General features: G+C 33.8%; 1 protein-coding gene across 6 annotated transcripts; it reads right to left on the reverse strand.

The window, feature by feature from the left end:
- Positions 1–381: 381 nt before the first annotated feature.
- LOC101248637 (uncharacterized) lies at positions 382–13,772 on the reverse strand. Of its 6 annotated transcripts, none has more exons than XR_011212491.1 (13): positions 13,219–13,772; positions 10,928–11,005; positions 9,709–9,866; positions 8,931–9,006; positions 8,017–8,084; positions 4,233–4,488; positions 3,885–3,968; positions 3,640–3,743; positions 3,478–3,531; positions 3,289–3,372; positions 2,988–3,177; positions 1,714–1,863; positions 382–794 (listed from the first exon to the last, which is right to left on the reverse strand). XR_011212491.1 is itself a non-coding variant. In XM_019211191.3 (13 exons), exons 1-12 carry the CDS (start codon positions 13,541–13,543, stop codon positions 1,716–1,718), a joined length of 1,596 nt encoding a protein of 531 aa, XP_019066736.2. In that variant the 5' UTR covers positions 13,544–13,772; the 3' UTR covers positions 382–794; positions 1,714–1,715. The 6 variants fall into 6 exon arrangements, 4 of the variants coding, with proteins under 4 accessions (XP_019066736.2, XP_010312852.2, XP_019066735.2 ...); XR_011212490.1 differs by having other exon boundaries at positions 3,640–3,746; positions 3,864–3,968; XM_019211191.3 differs by having other exon boundaries at positions 2,988–3,151; positions 3,885–3,965.
- Between the last annotated feature and the right edge of the window lie 9,048 nt (positions 13,773–22,820).

Consider the following 22,820-nt stretch of genomic DNA (forward strand, 5'->3'; position numbering starts at 1 on the left):
CGTTTTACCAAACTGATTCGAGTAGATAGACGGAAAATTCAAGTTGATGTTATACATAGATAAAATTTTAATCAAACTTCTAAAATGTATCTTTTCTTCATCATATTGACATGAAGAGAACTACAACTTTTTATATAATTTTTAAATATTTAAATTGATCTATCCAATTTAACTTACAAGAATAATCAAAATTGACTCCCGATAAGTGAAAAGGGGAGTAATACATTCTACTTTTGTATTCCTTTCACTTGCATAGCATGTCATAGAAAAACACTTAGTTTGACAACTTAAGAGTTGCAACATTGATAAACATTTTCTCTTAAATACAAGTAGCAACTACGAGTAGAGATTATGACGGAATGATAAATACTCTGCCATCCATTATGTCAACATCACATTGCTTATTAATCCATGAATGAAAAATGTAAAGTGTATTTCCAATATTATCATACCTCACTAGACGTTTCTAATCATATACATAATGACAATTCAAACGTAACGATCTCCAAAACAAAATGTTCTCTATAAAAAAAAAAAACAAGAATAGAGAAAGGGAAAATACATTTCTCATCATATAAAAAATAATATAAGAGAAAACATGACACAACGCCAAAGATTGGAAGGGGAAATATCGACTGATGGCTAAAATACAATAATACTGAAACACAGTTACTATTCATCCTTTCTGAAATCAGATCCTGGAGGACACGCGGGTGGGCAAGCTCCAGGGGTTGCCGATGAGATATCTCAACAGTAATGAGCCAAGCATTTTAACTTTTCGGAATGCGTATAGACTGCAAGGTAGAAGCGTTTTAACGTTAATTGATTGTAGAAGATATGAGCAAAAATATGGCTAAACTAATATAATGTTCCTTTCTCTAACAAGATCAGCAAACAAATGCTTTCTTCTAATGAAGTGTTTGTTCAACTGTGCGATAAGTGGAGAGAAATAGAGAGAACTCATTCGTGTATTCTCACTTCTTTTTTTTTAAAAAAAAAGTGTATTTCTCACTTGATTCAAATGCAATATATGTTAGGTGTAGAATGCACAAAGAAAGTGTGAACACAATAAATAGAAGACGATGGTGCATTTATCGCACCACTGAACGAAGACCTTGAACTCTAAAAAAAATCAAGTTGACTTGAAGGATACAAGGTGCTAAAAATAGGAGAGTCAAATAACGGGTAAAAACTTCCGTTGAGGATTGGATTTCAAGATTTACAAAAAATATGTATTTTACCTCACCTTTCAAAAATAAAGGGAAAGGATATAAAATGCACATAGGTCTTTAAAAAATAAAACTCAGATCAATGACCTGAAAAATATTCCCCCCCATATATTAAAATTCTTACTGACATTCCAATCTAAATGACACCACCATTCAGAAGTTAAAACATTAGTCGTGCCAAGCAAAATAGAGGAGCTAACTGCTACTTTTCTCAAATTTCAGGGCAACTAGTACAATATTTCCATAAATGGCAGACAGCAATCAGCTTAATTGCTACATGAAACAAGTATATTATTTTATCAAGAAAACTATGACTAGATTGATATCTTAAAGTTGCAAGACAAGTAGAATTTTTTCTTTCCAGGTGAAGATGAGGCGATGCATACATAAAAGAATGTTAAAGAGAAACCTAGAACATCTTCTCACACAGTGCAAAGCATCACAAGTTAAAATAGCTAGATTAGAAGATGAAAGTTCCATTTACCTTTATGTATGGACCCATAGGGGTTCCAAAGAGAATGACCTGTCATTTCTTGTCTGAGCTGCAGGAGCTCCTCCTGGAGGTGCATGCACAGTTATTGGAAGTACCCACTCACATTTCTCTCTACCCTCTACCAAAAGAGGATGTTCATATCTGATACATCATGCATGAAGTATTACAGAAACAAAGAGGGATAAATTCGTGAATTTAGTCTATTTGAAGAAGAAAATACCAAATTACGAAGGAAAATCTATAAATAGAATCAGATAGATGAATCAGGACATGGAGAACAAATTGAGGGGAGAAAAGAACACCAAGATTACAATTATGGTGCATTTGATGAGAGACCATAAAGTTCCTTCCCTTACCATATTTTCTTTACAATTGAATCGATATATCTAAGTGAAGCAAATCAAGGGCATGCTTCAACCTTCCATGATTCACTAGAAATAATTATGTCAAGAGAGTTCCACTTTAAAATAGAGATTGGAAGTTCAATCATGACAAATCGCAAGGTGTCTTCTGATTTTCCAGTTTGATGGAAGTGGTACCAACAGCAAAAATTAAATATTGATAGCGGGAGAGTATTTCCTGTTAAAGGTTTCTAGCATAAGAGTCATCATAACAATGCTGAGTATCCTAGTTTATTGTGAGAAGATGGAGACTCATCGTTATCAGCTTATGATTAGGACGGTGGTTCATGATGCATTGCCCAAATAATTTTAGAAAAAGAGGCAAAAGATTGTCAGTCAGAGCTACTTAAGTTCGAATGAATAAGTGATAGAATCTTCTTCTCCATGTGAGTTTCCTAGCACATTTGACATCTATTTGTTCCGAAGGGTTATAAGTCATGTAGAGGTGAGCGTTTAGCCTCTTGATGATTTACCTGGACTAAAATGGAGATACGTAATTAATGGGCTGCAATTTTATTCAACAGCTTACATATTGTTCACGGATTCGCAGGCATGAAGAATTGGAAGGTTGAAGCAGAAAAAAATTGTGCACAAGATCCCTGTCAAAATTTCTTAAAGTCCCTCATATTTGATGGGAATAAAGAAGAACCGAAGTAGATGATGATCTGATATACTTCTAAATCCTTTTGATCTGGTGATCTTTTTCAGCTTTTAAGATAGTCTGCAAGCGTCTTTTGTATGATACTTTTCCCTGTAATGTACTTTACCCTCCCCTTTTTTGCACCCTCTTATTGGAAACTCCAAATCTTCGATCAATGAATTATGCAGCGACAAAATATTCTTGTTACATGAGCAAGTAAATACCTTGACAAGTCAGCATTCTTGGGAGTGGTAAAGAATTCAAATCGAAGAGCCCATTGTACGGAGACATAGTGAGTGGAAAAAGACATAGGACCATCCATCGGAATGGAAAAAAGGAAGCTTGTCTGAATTAAATCAGCAACCACCTCATGATGATCACTATGAACCTGAATAAATCAAAAAGCCTTGGTGACTAATCACCAAATGAAGGGGCTCAAGTGTTTATCTCTTCTAAATAAATCCACCAAAACACTTCTGTCAAATGCAAAGAGTTGTAAAGAAATCATCAACAGGTAAAGAATACCTTCGTAATAGAAGGAGCATGTCTCCGTGAAGGATGTACATAGCGTCGGCTGATAGTTTCGGTCATCTCCAGTGTAATTGAAAGCTAGAAGGCAACAAAAGGATCAATAAACTCCAGAAAGCATAAACTAATGAATAAACCACATGTTTAAGGCTTATTACAAGCATGAACTTTGATGTATAGGACTACCTCAAGGCATCTTCTAGAACCCTCTTCATGAAAAAAAGTCAGGGTTCCACCTATCTGTTGCCAAAGAATAAATTGAAGGTATAAGTTCCCAACCAGTCAGGTGCAAATAGGCATTGGTAATAGTACTAATGAAAGGACCAATACACTGAATAATTCAATTACCATATCACTGAAGTAATATGTCGACTCAGAATTTTTTGGAGAAAATCTTAGAAGCACTTGGTCATCCAGTCTAATGTTGTAAGATCTCCCTCGAATAAACCCTTCTGCTGCAGAAAATGTTGGCGACCAATTATCATGAAGATCTTTCGTTAACAAATCGTCAGTTGGATTATATGGAGGGAACAAATACTAATAAGATATATATAAGTGCAAGCTCGATTTACATGCTCCAGATTCACTCATGCCTGAGACAGAAGGTACCATCGAATCATCATATTTGGAGAAGGCCTTGGTACTTTTCAGCTGTTGACTTGGGGACAAAGCATCTGCTGAAAGAATGAAGTAAAACCCTCAGCTCTTGTTTGGTTAGAATAAAATAAAAGCCAGCTTGATTAAGAGGTGTTGCAGCATTTCCATTGGAAAATAAAAGAGCATAGAAACAAGACATCAGCCACAGCTATCTATGGAACTGACATTAATCTATTGAACCATGAAAACAGATAAACGTTTTCTGAGACTAGTCTTATTCTCTTAAATTATTTCAGCGATAACGCTGCGTCATATGTATATAGACATGTTTTTGGTCATCTTACCCCCACTAGAATCATACAAGACATCAGCCACAGCTATCTGTGGAAGTGCCAGTTGTGAAGATATGCTTGACCGTCCTTCAAGATATGAAAGATCTTTGCTTGAAGTCCTTGCCAAGGAAGACCGCAAGGATAATGAGCTTCCGAATGTCCGGTGTATATTATCTTTCATGGGATTATAGGAGGAAACTGATGAAACTTCATCCCTTGAACTTTCATATCCTTCCTCCACACCATCAAAAGTTTCATTTATTTTAGCCTGCAAGCACACAAAATCACATCAACAGCTCAACATGCATTCTACAAGTGTGCTCTCTGTTCTGTCAGATTTTGATTATTCTACAATAAACTATTAACTGAAGTTACTGCATTGGCATAACCAGATCCCGCCACGGAAAAAGAAACACATAACATGTAATGACCCGGAAGGTCATTTTTGGAATTTTTTGTAAAATTACCGTTTTACCCCATGTGGTAATTGCCCCGAGTCATTCCTGATCAGTCAATGAAGTTGGTTTGGAAATTTTGAACTATTTGTTAACTACGGATATTTAGTCAAGGGTAGTCTTTTTAAAATAATTAAATTAGTTGGTCTATAAGTTATTTAATACCCGCCCATGTGTTGAAATAAGTTAGTGGGAGTTGATATTTTTAGATCATAATTTGAGAAAGAGAAATGGGTACGCCACATTGAAGACAGCAGCGCAGGTACTACAAATCCTTCCATAATCTTTCCAAATATTTTCTTTCTCTTCTTATCAATTAATGATGACCACTATACAGTGATCAGAAATGATTGGATATTGATTAATAATGAAATCATAACAATTTAATTTTTGAGAAAGTTGTTGTTTTCAGTCATAGGTTGAAGCGTGTCCGTGGGTATTCTCAATGGGAAGTTAATGGTATTTATGGGACAATGATTATGGGCTAATCATAGGGGTGTAAATTGAGGATTTGTAGATTGTAGTTTCCAGTGAATTGGCGCACTAGTTTGTAGCTTGGCCTCAATATTTTTTTTCCAAATTTTCTTGTACTAATTACTTTTTGATTCAAGTCTTGATAAAATTGGAATAGGTAATACCCTTCGGGGTGGGGCCCAGTGGTTTGGGCTTTGGGCTTGGGACTTCCATGTTGTAGGTCTCAAGTTCGAAACCCCTTGCCAGCGAAAGCAAGGGGTTTTGCCTTCCGGATCGAGCTCGTCGCACCGGCTTGCCTAGTGCGGGTTAGTTTGCATGTTATTGCATAGGAGCGCGGATTTTACTCTGTGCGCACCCAAAGGGTAGCGACTGTGGGTTTCCCTTGTCAAAAGAAAAATGGAATAGGTAATTAAATATTAGGTGTATTGTATTATATGATTACCATTTGAGTTATGTTATTTGGAAGAATTAAGAATTAACCCTCGGCTTGGAACTTAGGAAATATATTATAGATTTGGGTGAATTTTTGGTATAGGTTAGACGTATAGTAATATGGGTGTCTAAAGACTTTGTTGCTTACGAATATTGTACATTTGAACAGATTGCATTGATTTGGAAGCCCAACGAAAGGGGAAAGCTCAAGTCCTGAAGTGATTGTTTGATTATTTGAGCCAAGTGGGTTTGTCGATCCTTTTTAAGTGTATAGAATCGTGTATTTCCTTGTTGTATTTGTTGGGGCGCAATGAGAATTGGTGATAGGTTAACTTGGTCATATTGGATGATCCTAATGATGAAAAGGGGTGATAAAAGTAACTTGATTAGCTATTGATGTGTGAGGTGTTGAGAATGATTGAAAGGTTAATTGATTCATTGTTGATGTTGTATCACAATTCTGTTGTTGTGAATTGTGTATTGATATGAAAATGGTCATCTCCTCATTATTTGTGTGAACATGCCTATTTGCATTGGTTTTGAGACACGGTTGTAACAAGTTTTGTGTGAATTGAGGAAGAATAAGGAATTTAAAGAGCATGTACCATTTCGGGGGATGTGTCGCACGCCACGACAGATATTATGATTCGAGGGACGTATCGCATGCCGTGACAGATTCTATTATTGAGGGGTTGTGTCGCATGTCGTGATGGATGCATGGACTGATACATCCCCATGGGTCCCAAACTTTAAAGACAGCGGGTGTGTATCGCTAGGTCAGACATGCAACAATATACTTGGCATTGCATATCTTTATCGTTTGTCAACTTCTGAGTGTGTATTTGTGGAACTTGTGATTGATGAATATTGTACTTGTTGAGGATCTGTAATTTTGTTAGTGTTGTTATTGATCTATGTACTATGTAAATTATGAATTGTTAGGTTAGGTTGGATTTATGCAGGTTATAGTTGTGTACGTTCGGTTGGAGTTGTAGAAGTACCCATATTTTATATTACTTGACTTTGTGTTTAGGAGTTTGCTTGCTGAGTACCGCGTTATTTGGTACTCACCCTTTATTGCTACATTTGTATAGGTTTCAAGTCCGGATCTTCATGATACTCCCACTTCTCTTCCCGTCTGAGGCTTTCTATGGAGATTTGTCATGTAGTTGTTTGTCATCCCAACGGACCTCTTACTCTTATTTATGGTCTTGTTCTACTTAAGAGACGATGTCATTTGAGACTTGTATTTTCTTTCAAATCTTAATACGTTAGAGGCTTGTGCATGTGACAACCAAGTTTTGAGGGATTTCATTGATTAACTTTGTAATCCGCATTATTAATTGTTGTTTAACTTTCAGCCTTATTTTATCGTTATATTTGGGTTTAGGCTAACTTTTGTTTTGGTGAGATAAGACGAGTGTCATCACATCTATTTTTGGGTCGTGACATAACAAGAAGTGACAGAAGAAAATGAAGGGACGGAATAGACAAAGAGAGGAAGAAATTAAAGAGGGTTCTGCTAGTCTAAAATCATAACTGTTTTCTCTTGGCAAGTACAAATTGAAGTAGATAGATTCACCTTTCTCTTCTGCCTGAGATCCCCAAGTCTCCAAGAAATTGGAAGCCACAAACATGTGATTGATACAATATCTCATTTTTCTTCTTACTTTTCTTGCAATGTCAGACGTTGCTCCATTCCTAAATGGGGATGGGTAACGAAAGTTAAGTGATTCTACTTTGTGAGTGTTAATGCTAGGTTTGTTAAATTATGAAGCAAGTCTTAGTTATCCTCCTAAATTGAATTCTCATGGTGAAAACGTTTTAGTTGGATCAATCATTTCTAGGAGAACCCATGACATCGTGGGGTTCTAGTCCAGAAAATTTGGTTCACGTTTAGACAGTGCTAAAAAAGTTGATAAACTCACAATCAAATAACAATACATCAGAGCTCCATATAGTAATTTATTTCTTCTAGCTTGACACAGTCCTTGGCTCTGTATTCATAATCAACTTTCATAGAAATTCAATTTTATTTTTAAAGATAAAAAGAAAAGGAGAAGAACTGAAAAATGTTTTTCTTCACTCATAGGCCTCATTGCCTTAGGGAAATAGGAGGGTAGTTTGGTCTTTCAACATTTGGAATTGGAAAGTTACACCAGAAGTAAACATTGCCTAAGGTTGTGGCCAGCAATAGTGTGGGGAAGGCATTAGGCTTTTCAAGTTTAGTTTTCATATTAGAAAGGAGAATACTCTACTATTCCCCGGAAACAGTTTGGAATTGAGTTGCAGTTGTTATCATTGTAATAGTTACTAGAACCATCTTTCATGCTTTTCTTTCAAATTCTAGTGAATCCTAATACAGTCAATAATTCTTTCCCTTCCCACAAGAAGCATACTGAAAAATAAGTAAAACTGGTAACAGAATGGTTTACCCAGTCAGTATCTGCATCCATCTCTTTCCAGTAAACATCCAAAAGCAGAGTTGAAGCAGGAACAATCCCTGTTACATTGAAAAACTCAATATGATCATGTCAAGTATTTCCGGAAAAAACAAAATTAGGATGGAATTGTCAGAACTGAGAAGCCAAGAAAGAAAAGAACAAAAAAACATATACATATAGCCATTTAAAAGAGATCAATTCACTGTATCATATTAGGTAATGCAAAGTAATCGTAATAGTACATCATTTGACTTGTCAGCATTGTAGTAATAAATATGTCTGCCCACAGGAAAAGATAGTTCAGCCAGATAATAAGGATTTCTGAGAAGTCAAATTAAACAAGTAGTAAAACAATGTTCTTTACTTGAAGGAGCTTGTAGGTATTTTATAACTTCCATATAATGTGGCAACCATATATACAACAATGAACAAAATACCCAGTGTGATCCCACAAGTGGGGTCTGGGGGGAGAATAGAGTGTACGGAGAGCTTACCCCTACCTTGAGAGACTGTTTCCGGTAGACCCTCGGCTCAAGAAAAACATTTCAAAATAGGTTTGAGAAATACAAACTGAAAGAAGCTCTGATGAAAATACTAAGAAAAGAGAAATATTGAAAGCAAAAATAGCAAGATAACCGAAGCAAAAGAACTATAGTAGTGATAAAATATATATGCAAGAAAACATGGGTACAATGTGGCTCCTCAAAAGAACCAAATTTTCTGAATTCGTTTTCTTGTCACTATCTTTGCCGCCACCCCCACCCCCCTAGTATTCCTACGTTATTGAAGATATCTTCCAATAAAACAATGACCTGATTTGAAACTTTTCATAAAAAATTCAACCGCTAAATCACGAACCAGAGAACAGAAAATGAGTTTAAAGGTTTAAAAGAACAAAATAGTACCACTACTGCGCCCTTCTTCACTTTGAAGGCCATTACTCTTCTGAGTTACCCATAATTGCAGTGGAATTCTTGTTTCCTGCGTGGATTGAGATAAAGAAATTATTAGAATCCAAAAGCAGAAAAAAATTTGTGCACTTGTACCAACTCTAAAACCTCAAGCCTTGGCATCTTTAGCGAGAAGGTTATAGCTTTATCGTGTCCCTCTTTTCCATCCGAAAAAGAAGAATGAGAGATAAGGTGGGAGCTGTAGTGTATTTCTCTTCATAGAATAGTCAAAGGATACATTGTAAGGAATAAATTTTCATATAGAATGTTTATATATATTATTTGTATTTCAGGTGGGCAGTAGTTACTTTTTCTTTTTTCGCAATGGAACAGGAATTTTCTAGTCGTTGATTTGCATACAGATGAATAGAAACATAAAGGTAAGAGCACATTCTCTTAATTCCATTCTTAATTACCAAAAGTAAAAGAGACTGAACATAATGCACAATGACCAACGAAAACAGTAGCATAGTTGCATTCTTAACAAATCCAAAATTGACAAGTTGCTGCTTAATTGAATAATATGGGTATTGGAGATGTCAGAAATGCTAAAATAAAGCATATGACCAAATAGCACTCTGGATATCGACAAGGATACAGAAAAATCAAACATGCAATTACAAGAGCATGTCACAAAAGAAGCAGGGCAACTCTTGAAAGCAGCCAAAATATGAATCAAATCAAATAAAGATGATAAAAGATAAATGAAATAACAGAACAGCAAGAAACTAACCAGCTCCGCAAGATCTTGTATAGATTCTTCGCTGAAGTGACCATTTTCCATTATCAAGTATTTTCCAGATAAAATACTTCTAACATAGTAAAGGTAACGAATGGTTGCACCCCTGTATGATGGTGGCATGGTGCTTGGTAGAATTGTTCGCACCATAACTGCAAAATAAAAATAGAGCCTTTCTTTATCCATGTCAAAACAAATTGAATACCTTTAAAGCAGCACTGTTAAAACATTTCAAATGTTGAACAATTTGTTCGGGTTAATTGAACACATTTGTAATGTTGAACACTGAGTTATTAGATAAGTTCAATTTAATTAGGTATTAACCAATACTTAATAGACTTGTGTAAAGGTACTAACCAATATAGCATGTGTAGAAGTCTGGTACACATACGTCTAGTTTTTTTCAAGTTCTTGGAACATTGAAGAATTATTAGAAAATACTAACACCATGTTAGACTCGTAAAATGAGTACATACTACATACGAACAAAAGAAGGATCCGGGCAACATTTCTTTTTATCACAAGATTCTAGTTGCTTTAGGACTTCAGTTATGCTAATTCTTTCCTTTCCATTACTTTCTCATTGACAAGAACTAGGAATCTAAAAGAGTTTGTGATTAGGATTCTCAAAGTCCTTTTCTTATAAACAAAATTAGATTCAGCTATGTGATTTATTCAAATGATTAATTGGATTTTGCCTTGTGGTTGTCATGTTCATTTCAAGAATTTATAGTTTTGCTAAATTAAGTCCCTTCCTACACATTTCCCTTGATTTCCCCACAATGTAGTTGGGCTTTGACAAAGTTCCAAGCAAAGTCCTTCTTACCATGACCAGCTTCATCACTCAAATCAAACTACAAAGCTCAATGAAATTGTCATCATCTTCGACCAAACGCTTCAAATTTTACTAAATTTTTAAATTTCCCGATCCTGCTATCAAACACTAACTATCAAAACAAAATATATATATATATATATATATATATATATATATCATTCTTTTGAATTACCGCCACTTAACCAAGTACCCTAATTTCATTTCTTTTGTATTACCTAGTATAGTACCGCGTTGACACCCTTTGTTGCTTATGTTTAGGCGAAATCTCTTTGCACGTTTGTCAATTAATAGAAACAACACGGAACTAAATAAATGTCATGTATTTAGAATGAGCAAGAAACATGAGGATAATGTAAAGCTAAAGGTCAAACTTACATTTTCTGGAGCTACCGGCGGAGACAATCTGATTTGATATTAATGCAGGAGCCAAATTATCCATAAAAACATACTCTCCTGGAAGAGTAAAAACATTAAACCTCAAAGAATTACAAAAAGCATGACAAGATATAAGAACATATATATTTAGTAACAACACATGCAGAGCAGAAGTAGACAATTTTTCTTAAAAGATCGATGGTTTCTGGCTATTGGCCATGAGAAGTTCCCGATAATTTCGAAAATCCATTTTCTAATGTAGCATATTAATTTTAGGCCTTTATAGATTTGGATTATGCCCTCTCAGCTGATGAAGATCTTTAAAATCTCACATATTCAATAGTAGTTGCACCATAATAGATGAAACACGAGCATAACCATTTGGACTTGTTAATAGACGCATCTAGTGTCCATGTTTAGTAATTTTAGTACTAAATATGCATGTCTATTGTTGAAAGGCAAGAAAATCACCAAAACTCTGTAGAGTATTCCTTATAATTATATTATTGCGTTAAGAGAATTATCAAGAAATTGGTTTAAAATATTCTCAATGATTATGCCATCGTAATTTGGGATTCCAGCAATTAGAAATCTTCCATTATTCCATCTAATGAAGGACTTCTCCATGAAGAGTTCTCTTATATATTGTTAACTACCAATGTCACTACACGTTAACTTTCTGAAAGTTAAGCAATATATATATAAAGTAAGACAAATCAGCTTAGTACAAAGATGGTGCCAAGGAAGAAACCCTTCTGCACAAAAATAAAAAGAAGGCTTCCTGATCCCCATATTCCTGTTTTTATAAAGACACTATGAAATCTAGCATACTATATTCATCCTCTATATCCTGTAATTTATACCAAAGCCAAATGGCATAAATAGTTGTATTTGAACTTCTGTAGATAATTAATCACCCCTTCAAAAGAATCTAGCATTTCTTTCCTTCCATATATTCCATCAAACACAAGCACGGATTATGCTTCAAATCTTAATTCTACACTGATTCTCCTAGGGCTCCAGTTGACTAGTAGATCTTACAGATCTTACACTGTTAAGGCACAAGGTGGTCACCCCGCAAAGATTTAAGTAAAAAAGACTAACTCTGACTAGCCACAGGGAAATGAAGCAATCAGTGGCTGCCACTTTCCACCTCACTGCTACAAAAGAAACACCTATTGGAAATGATCATACTCCGTCTCTGAATGTTGATATGCACGAGACACGCATTACTTGCTACCAACCTCATAAAGCAATGGACTTCATAAGACGCCTTGGACTTCCGTAGTTGTTTCCATGGTCAATTTATAAGAGTTATCCCCCACACTAACAAGTATCTTGTAGCATGACTCAACAGAGAAGTGCCCATCCAGTTTTCTTGTCCAAACAATGCAGTCCTCAACATCCTCATTATGTGAAATTTGTTCCAGGTCTTTCAAGAACCCTAATGATACTTCTCCTGTGATTTCCGAATCTGTTTGATTGTCATCTCTTTATGGCTGTAACCTTTGTAGATGTTTGGAAATGCGAGTCTCAATATATTGTCCCGCTACCTTTGCTCCCCCCAAACTAACATTAGTCCTGTCTCTTATCCAAAGGGCTCGTTTGGTAGGAGGGATAAGGGATCACTAATCCTGGCATTTAATTTTATAATGAGTTTGTCCCATGTTTGGTTGGGATTAAATCATGGGATAACTACCCCACATTTGGGATAACCAGTTCCCAACCAAACGAGCCCTAAAAGTTATATTTACTTCTCCATATTGAGTGCACCTCTATTCCAAATCTCCATAGCCACTTCCCTAGCAATTCTTTGATAAAGACCTGAAGACCATTAACCCCGAGCCCCTCTCTCCACTTCTTTCGAGACATAACATTCCAACTAACTAGGTAATGTCTCCTTGCTCCGTCAACTATATCCTATAGAAAATTTCTTAGTCTTTCTATCTTGCCTATCATGCTAGCCGAAGCTTGTGATAAGGCCAAGAAGTAGATGGGCACACTACTCTACTCGTGATTAATACTTCATTTCCCCCTTTTAACAAGTACTCATCTACTGACATACAAGACTTCTCTTGACCCTTTCTACGACCGGATTCCATATTGCACAGTCCTTTTAGGAAGTACCCAAAGGCAGACCAAGGAAACAAGGTAAGGAGAACTATAGCATGTCAAGAGTAACATTTTCAACTCTTTTCTTAATGATTATATCAACTAAGACAGTAAAAGGGGATTGAGTCAATAAAATACAGAAAGACACAGCTAAATATGCATTGAGAATCAGAAAGAACCTCTGCGTTTCTTAAAATCAGGAGAAGGTTTAGTAGTAGAGAACCACTGAGTATCCAATTTCTCGATTCCTTTCATTTCAAAACCAAGTTTTTCAATAAGCAAAGAAGAAGAAGTCGTTGGGTTCTTGATTTCAATAGTAATGGTTATCGGATCACCCGGTCTATACACTTCTCTATCCGGTTCCAGCTTCAGCTGGGGTTGTTGTAGATCCGTCGCATTGGATCTTCTTCCACTGACACTGCCTCCGCCGCCACCACCGCCGCCGATGCCGGCAGTGATGTTAAAGAAGGAGAAAACACGGGAAGGTTTATTCGGGGTTGACATTCGGAAACCAAAAATTGGAAATTTATTGAAAAGATCAAAAGGGTTAAAAAATAAGGGGAATTCAAGAAAGGGTTTGTTAGATTTTGCTAAGAAAATGTAAGCTCAGTGAAGGTTTTTGGTGATGGAGAGTGAGATCTTTGGCCAGTTTCATATTTCTCTGATGAAGGAGAAAAATTGTTTGTCTACTCTGGAAATTTGCATTATGGTACTTTGTGTTTTCAATTGTGTCTTTTTTGGCCTTGCAATTTGCATATTCAAATTTTAAATATAATCTCATATACATTTAAAACTCATATATATTACTTAAAAATATTATATTATTATAGGGTTATTCAAAATCGAACCAAAATCGATAATATCAATCAATAATTTAGTTGTTGGATCAATGGTTCTAGTTAACGATTTTACGACTCGGGTCTCGATTTACTATAACTTCTTATCAACTTATCGATTCGGATCTCAGTTTCGCCAGATTTCTCATAATCCGATAAGAAATTTAATTAATTATATTTATATCACTTAAGACCTAAGACACTTTAAGCCTTTAGTTTTACACTTCACTCTTTACACCGACTTTATAATTGACAATCAAATTTCACAATAATATTTCAAAGTTGCGACATTAATCATTGATCATCTGTCACTACTCTCACTCTGGCGAGTTATATTGAATAACATTCTCTAAATTTCTAAATAGAGGTTCAAGTGGTTGGTTCCTTTTCTTTAAGTTTTTATTTTTATCTTCTCATTACAGCGAGTGAGTAAGTGAGATATGTCTGCAATATTGCAATACTACAATCTGCAATGAAAAAGTTTTTGTATGTAATAGTCTCATGATCATTAATTGTTATCGTTAGTAGTGTTATAATGATTTTTCTTTGTAGTTCATATCAAAATTGGCTTGATTGTTATGAGGAATTCTTTTGAATTTGCCAGTTTGGGCATTATTGACATCTCTGTCCAGGTTAATATGGAGTTTTATGAAGTGTTTTATGTAGTAATTGACTGTCAAGGAAAAGTTCATCAGGACTACCGGCTACTGCGTACTATTAACTAGTGATTAGTCCATTAGTAAATCTCAATAAAAATTATGTTAATTGTTCATGATTAACCCGATAATCGAATCGATAACGATCAGTAATCGATAAATCAATAATCGATAAATTGACATCTTAATAGTTCCAAAACAATTTAGCATGACTACAAACTGATAACCAATAAATTTCGAAATCGAATCGATCGATACGCAGTTGTATCTTGTCATACCTTTTTTTTTATCATTATACATATTATTACTAATATAATATTGAAAAGTAAGCAAATCTAGATAGTTGGAGCTTTTTTGATTACTTATGTTGTGTATGACAGACTACGTGAAAAAGAATTTGATGAGAATAGAACTACATATCAATCAATTCAATTTGATTTTGAAACATATCGATTTAACTTATCAATTATCGATTTGTATGCATGCTAATAGAGTCATTTAGATATCGATATAACCGTTAAGATTTTGTTTTTAAAAAAATCATGTAATATCACTTATTAAAGTGAGGTAACAACCAAATGAATTCGCCAAATTGTATTATTGCTCAAAAGTCAAAAGCAAATAGTGTTGGCACCTTGTAGGATAATCGAGAACTTGAGACAAACGGTCAAAACTGAAAGTATGAAACCAAACTTTAATTTAAGAACTTTATATATATGCCGAATGGTACAATATAATTTATTGATTTCCTATCGATTACTAAATAATCCGTTGAGAAATAACTTCAAATCATTGCAAATAGATTCGATATGAATTTAAGTAACAATTAAAATAAATATTATATTTAAACTATAAATACAATACAGTATAACGGATAACAACCATCCAAACTAGGGGTAAGGAACGAAAGTGTGAATGAATAACTTTAAGAACAGATATTTTGGGTTTCCAACTTCAAAAAGATAAAGAAAAAAAAGAGAAGCTTGCCAAATATTAGTAGAAAATGTGACAGTAGGTACAAATAGTAAGCATTATTTAAGACTTATCAGCTAGAAAGAAATAGTTAAAGACCAACAATATCAATTTATCAATTTGAATCCATAATAGTGTGAAAAAGTGTTTTCACAACCTATTTTTATTATTGAACAGTCAACTAATTTCATTAGAAGATTTATAAATTAATATACGTATATATTTATTTAATTTTTTTTAATACAAATACAAAATTTATTGAAAATTATTGAGTTCATCCGGATTCACAGACTCCCACCTAGGTCTGCCTTCGAAGGGAATAGTTACAATATTCAGGGTATCTTTCATGAACATCAATCCATATAGTTTTGCAAAATTCTTTATTTCATGAGACACACTAATTTGATATAGAATTGTTACAAAGATTTGAATCATTTCAAGTTTGATTCATATGAGACTTGTTTCTTCAACTAATACAGTTTGTTTCAAGTTGATTCATGTGATTTGTCACGCCTGTTTAACCCTAAGGAGCCGTTTGGCTACGATATGTAACATCCCACAAATTGAGATAGTTAGGAAGAAACTTAGAAGTTGAAATAGTTACTTTTGAAAAAAACTAACATCTGTAAATTTTCTTAATTCGGAAAAAGGTGAGTTTTTAGTCAACTTCAGATGACCATAACTTCTAGCTCAGGATGATTTAGAGGTAGAACTTGTTATGGTTGGAAAGCCCTAGGAAGTATCTTTGCAACGCTGCCAAGTTTGCTTAATTTCAATTTTGTATGAGTGAGATATGTTTTTCGAAAGTTGGGTTGTTGGATTAAGGATAGTCCAATCCGGATTTGGGAAGAGCAAAGTTGTTTTTTCCTTACCCAATTATTTTATTTCGTTTTTTGGTAATAAATTGGGGACTAAACTGATCTTATTGAGTTCACGCTTGTAGAAAAACAAGTTAGGATTTTGAGAGAAGAGAAAAGAAAAGGAAAAGAGGAGAAGGGAGAAAATAAAGCAAGAACGTTCAGGATCATCGAAGTTCGACTGGTGGAATTCGTCGAGGGTGATCCCTAAAAACGTACGTGACTATGGGGTTCATTCATCCACACACAAATTTATTTAATTCATCGAGTTTTGAGTAGATTGAATGATGAACATTGAAGTTCTTAAAGAACAATGGTTGAATTCTTGTTGGTTGAGTTGTTGCATGCCTAGAGTTGATTTGATTCGTGTTTCCGGGTTGTTTTTTGAGTCTAATCTATTGAGTATTGAGGGTATTAGTGATTCTAAGTGTTTGGAAAAAGATCCATGAAAGTTTAGAAGTTTTAGAGATGAAAAAAAGAGAAGAAAAGTCGAAATGCGCGTCTGTATGGCCTTTGGGTGACGCGCCTCCCATAGCCCCACAGGACAACCTCTATCTGTAGGGACTTGAAGCAGCGCGCCAGCTAGAGTGCCCCAACTTGGCCTCTGAAGTTTGGCGCGTCTCTCAAAGCGCCAAGGACGCCAATTTACCCCATTCATTCTCTATCTTTTCGTGCTAGTTTATAAGTGATGTACCCACATTTCCTAGTTGATTCCAATATTCTAAGATACGTCTAATCATCATCAAATCATCCATAAACATGAGATCATGAACCTTGAATCCATAATCCAATTCAAGGAAAGTTATCAAAGTCAAAGAAGTTAGGACCAAGTCTAATAGTTAAGAAGCAAGTCAAAGCAAGTTTTTTAAAAGTTTCCAAGAGTCTTTAACAAACATGTTAACTTTGTCTTAAGGCTCAAGTTACAAGTTAATCAAAGAGTTTAATTTCAATCTTTACAGAAATATAAGAGAACTAAGTATTTCCCTAGGATTTGTTTCAAAACTCAAGTTTTAAGCTAACTAAAGAGTAAAGAGTAAACAGTTAAGTTGATGTTCTTTTCTTCAAAAGTATAGGGGGACTAAGTATCCCCAAAGAGATTTATAAATGTTTTCACATTTAAACAAGTAAGGAAACTAAGTTTTCCAAAGAGCCTTCGGGCTAGTTTCAGAGAAGAGTTATATCTTTATAAAATGAAGCAAGCAGGGAAACTATGATTTCCAAGAAAGTTTTTAAAGCTAAGTTTTGAGTACTAATCTCAAACGACAGAATCAGTATATTTTTTAGAGTAATTGTCACGATCCGAGTCTACATCTGGACGTGGTTGACACTCAAAGACCATTGCTGGTCCCCAAGCAAACCCTCATCCTGGCTGACTACAAGCGGAAGACTAACTTAAGCATACAAAAGCTTAAAATGGAAGAAAATCAATAAACTCAACTTTAAAAGGCTTTAACTCAAATAAATAACTTTGAATAATCAAATAACCGCCATAAATAGGCAACTTTAGTCTTTAAAATATTTAATAAAATAAATGATTAATACTAACTCTTCAACTATACTGACTGTCTATGAAGCCTCTAACTGACAAGGATGGAAGTCAGGACAAGACCCACGACCTCCTAACTAAACTGAAAAGAAAATGAAATCCTCCGGAAACAAGGAGGCTCACCATGGCTAACTCGAACTCTGAGATGTATCAACGAAGCTCCTGTTGAAGACCTGGATACCTGTGTCTGCATCATCAAAAGATGCAGGACAAATGACTCAGTATGTGGAATGTACGAGCATGTAAGGGTAATTCTAAAGCATAACATAAGCTTGATACTTGAATAAAAAGATGGAAACAAACTTACCTCTTCTCAAACTTGAAACTCAAGGAATACTCAAGAATAAGATACTCCACTCAGAGGTTAAATACTGAACTCAAAGATGTGATACTCGACTCAAGATACTCAATTCAAAGTACTCAACTCATGATACTTAACTGAACTCATTTCAATATAAAGTAGTTTAAACAAGTGCAGTATAAAGAAGAGTTGTTTAAAAACATGATGTTAACTCAAGATAATAATATCAAAAAAATATATCATGCTCCCGCTCAAGGTCTACTTGTGCAATGCATGAATGAAGTCTCATACACCCATTCATACTAAGCAAAATCCCTCGAGGAACCATGTAATATCGCCTCTGCGGAAGTTTCTCTAACCGGCAACTATCACTACAAGCCTAAGTGATGATACAACGTCTTACCTCACGTTGTAAGAGGACCATTCTACACCTTTCCATCGGTATAGGACCTTACTCAACTTAGTGGATCCACTAGCTCTCCTTACGTGATCATCTAAAAAGTATGACATGTCAATTCCCATGTTGGCTACATGGTTTATATGGAGACTTGAGTTAATATGAACTCTCATCTCCACATTGGTGCTCAATACTACTCCCAAAAATGTACTTCTGCTCATACTTTTAATAAAACTTCTTCCTTTGGATTGAGATAATTTACTGAACCCATTAGCTTTAAAAAGCTCCTTTTGGAATCAATGTTCCCCTTTTAGTTCAAAATTCTTTTGAAACTTCTAGTTCTCCTCTTTACTAAAATGTGAAACATTTGTAAACCTCTAGGGAATACTTAGTTCTCTTATATCTTTTTGAGAAATGAACTCAACTCTTGCTCTTTACTTAACTTGAAACTTTAACTCTTAGGGAATACTTAGTTCCCTTATTGCTTTTGAGAAATGAACTCAACTTTTTCTCTTTACTTAACTTGAAACTTTTACTCTTAGGGAATACTTAGTTCCCTTATAGTTTTTGAGAAATGAACTCAACTTTTTACTTGACTTGAAACTTTAACTCTTATGGAATACTTAGTTCCCTTATAGCTTTTGAGAAATGAACTCAACTCTTTACTTGCTTGAACTTTAAGTCTTTAAAACAAAGTGAAAACATTTGTGAAAGACTTTAGAAAACTTTGACCTTGACTTACTCTTAACTTCCTTGAATTGAAATATGGGTTCAAGGATCATGATCTCATTTTTTATGGATGATTTCCTTATTTTCAACTTGGAGGGTTCATGCGAAATTATGAGCATGAACTACTCAACTCGAGAACTGAAAGGTACTTCTTAACTCAAGATTGTTCGACTTATAGGGTTCATGCGGAATTATGGGCATGAACAACTCAACTCAAGGACTTCATGGGTAATATGTAATAGTCCCATGATTACAATATAATCTCAAAATAAATAAGGAACTCAATATTCAAGACTTCAAACTTGGAGATACCACTCCTCTCAATGATACTCAATTTATGGAATTCATGTGGAAGTTATGGGCATGAACAACTCGACTCGAAGGTCTAAGTAACAGATGGAACTAATGTATATGACTTTGTCACTCTCTCATTTACTTCCTCAAAAACATAGTTTAAATCAATGATGGATCTCAAAGAATTCACAATTGAACTTTAAGACTTTGTTGAGCTCTACTCTTAACTCTCTCTTGAATGTAAATTATGAATTCAAGCATTATGGTTCATGATATGAAGGATCTATGTGATAATTTAGACTCATGAATACATACTATTTACTCTTATACTCACTTGCTTGAGTCTTGAAACAAGTTACTTAGAAGTCGTGGAAGACTCCTCAAAAGGACTTTCTTAGAACGTTTGAAAGAATTCTCAAAACTTAACTCTCAACTCTACCTTGAATGTGAATTTTGAATTCAAGGTTATGATCATGTTAAGACTGATTTAGGTGTTTAGAAGTAGCTTAGATTAGTTATAATTGAAAAGGAGTGAAGGTGCACTTTAAATGAACTCAAACGGAGCTACCAGAGACAAAATGGACTGGGCATATGACCCTGGGGCTATTACTGGCGCGGAGCCCCAACGCTTGATGGACAGAGATGGGTTTGGGGCGCTCTGGCAGGCGTGCCGCCAGGCCCCCAACCCAGAATTTCTGCCGAGCACTTTCTCACCCTAAATTGCCTATTTCGAACATTTTCTTCCCCAGACACTTGGATTCAATTACTTAACTTAATAACACTCTAATCTACTGGAAACAACACTAAAATTACTCAATTTGATCTCAAGAATCATCAAAACTCCAACACAACAAGATTTAGATTGAACTTCAAGAACTCATAAAGAACTCTAATCTTTAAACAAAGCATGAACTTTCGCTAAAAAATTACATGATTGACGTGTGGGTGAAATAACCCAACACTATGGAAGCTTACATACCCTTTAGGGATTAGACCCATGGCGAAAATTCGCAACTAGACTCAAGAATCTCGACGAACACTTGATCTTCTCCTCTTTTCTCTTCTTTTCTCTTCTTGCCTCTTCTTGAACTCTCAACTAAAATCCTAAGCGTATTTTTGGATTATGAAACTGAACCTAAAAGGATTATAACCTTAAAATATGACTAAAAACAAGTTAAATCTGATTGGGTAAGGAAAGGACCAAAATACCCCTCATTATTTTCGGCTAACTTTCCTTAACTAGACAACCTAACTTCAAAAGGTCATATCTCACTCATCCAAACTCAGAATTTAGCAAACTCGGTGGCTTTGAAAATATAATTCAAATATATTTCCAATGGTATCTTGTAGAATACCTAACTCAACCTTTATTGGGAGTTATAATAATAATAAAAACTATTTTTTTATAATAATATGAACTTAAAAATAATAGGTAAAAAAAGAACATAAGGAAAAGAAATATTATAAAAATTATTCTGTAAGTTTAAGGCAGTATGGTAGCCTTTTGGAATTCCTCATCATACATGTCTCAAAGTAGGTATTTATAGGTGTAATATTTATGGGCTATAAATTTTTATATTAAATAATTTGAAGGTTATGAATATGAAAGGTTAAGAGTTATATATATTATTAAAAGGTTAGAAGTTATATATATTATTAAAAGGTTAGGAGTTATCTATATTGTTAAATTAATTAAGATTTGAATTCATGTAATTGGAGAGGTATGAATTAAAGAGATGATTTTATAAAATAAAAAAATTGAATAAAATTAGAGAAAATGTAAAAAAAACCCCACAAAAAAAAGATAAATAGGATCCTTAGCCATTAAGAGGTGTCACATCAATACTTTTTTTTATCTTGCTTTTATATATATATATATATATATATATATATATATGATTGTTTTTTCTTAAAAAAATAATAGAAATAGAAGGTATAATAATAATAAAAACTATTTTTTTTAATAATAATACGAACTTAAAAATAATAGGCAAAAAAAGGACATAAGAAAAAGAAATATTATAAAAATAATCTTTCAGCTTGAGGCAATATGGTAGCCTTTTGGAATTCCTCATCATACATGTCTCAAAGTAGGTATTTATAGGTGTAATATTTAGGAGTTATAAATATTTTTATTAAATAATTTGAAGGTTATGAATATGAAAGGTTAAGAGTACATATATTATTAAAAGGTTAGAAGTTATATATATTATTAGAAGATTAGGAGTTATCTATATTGTTAATTAATTAAGATTTGAATTTATGTAACTGAAGTGGTATGAATTAAAGAGAGATTTTATAAAATAAAACAATTGAAGAAAAATTAGAGAAAATGTATAAAAAAAAAGAAGATAAATATATATATATATATATATATAGAAGAGTGAAGTGGGAGGACGACCAAAAGGGAAAATTATAATTTCACGCTAACAAAAATCTATCAAGAATGATGATAAAAAAAATATATAATTCTAGAAACATCTTAAGTTATTGTTAATGCCATTAACCTATTTTGTTATTACTTCATTTCCTTTTTATTTCTTTTGTGAGTTATTGTAATATCTATTTTATTACTACTCTATTTTACTATTACTTTAGTTTAATTCTTAATATTTTTTCTATTCATTATGCTTATAAAAAAGCCTACTTTTTATATAAAATTATCATGAATTAATTATTTCAATTTTTATTTTGTCTCTAATTAATACACTTGAAAATACTGAATTGTGATAAAATTAATAATATACATTAGATTGGAATAAAAGAAAATGATGTTAAAAGTAACTTTACAAATAAAAATGAATAGGATAATATATTTGTATTAGAGATGACCAAGCATAAAAATGTAATTTTATTCTAACAAAAATCTATCAAGAATAAATAATTTTAGAAATATCTTTCTATATATGAAGTGAATGATGATCAAAGGTAAAAATGTAACTCATGCAAGAAAAAATCTACCAAGAATGATGACAAGAAAATTAAATAGTTCTAGAAACATCTTTAGGTATTATTATTAGTATTACCTCATTTTTGTTATTTCTTCATTTTTTTATGAGTTATTGTGATATCTATTTATTATATGAAATGTAATAAATAATGACTACGCTTATCTCTTAATAATTATTTATCAAGTATAATATTAGGTGGAACCAATAAAAATAAAAATAAAAATTTACATGTATATTAAATT

The sequence above is a fragment of the Solanum lycopersicum genome, chromosome 11 (assembly GCF_036512215.1).
Source record: "Solanum lycopersicum chromosome 11, SLM_r2.1".
Lineage (NCBI taxonomy): Eukaryota > Viridiplantae > Streptophyta > Magnoliopsida > Solanales > Solanaceae > Solanum > Solanum lycopersicum.

What these genes read in the sequence shown, in the direction of transcription:
- LOC101248637 (XM_004250359.5), bottom strand. Translation starts at nt 13,543, where the DNA reads ATGTCAACCCCGAATAAACCTTCCCGTGTTTTCTCCTTCTTTAACATC. An exon ending in CTTGTATGATTCTAGTGGGG is followed by an intron (nt 3,969 to 4,232) that starts GTAAGATGACCA and finishes TCATTCTTTCAG; the next exon opens with CAGATGCTTTGTCCCCAAGT. An exon ending in AAGAATGCTGACTTGTCAAG is followed by an intron (nt 1,864 to 2,987) that starts GTATTTACTTGC and finishes ATGATGTATCAG; the next exon opens with ATATGAACATCCTCTTTTGG.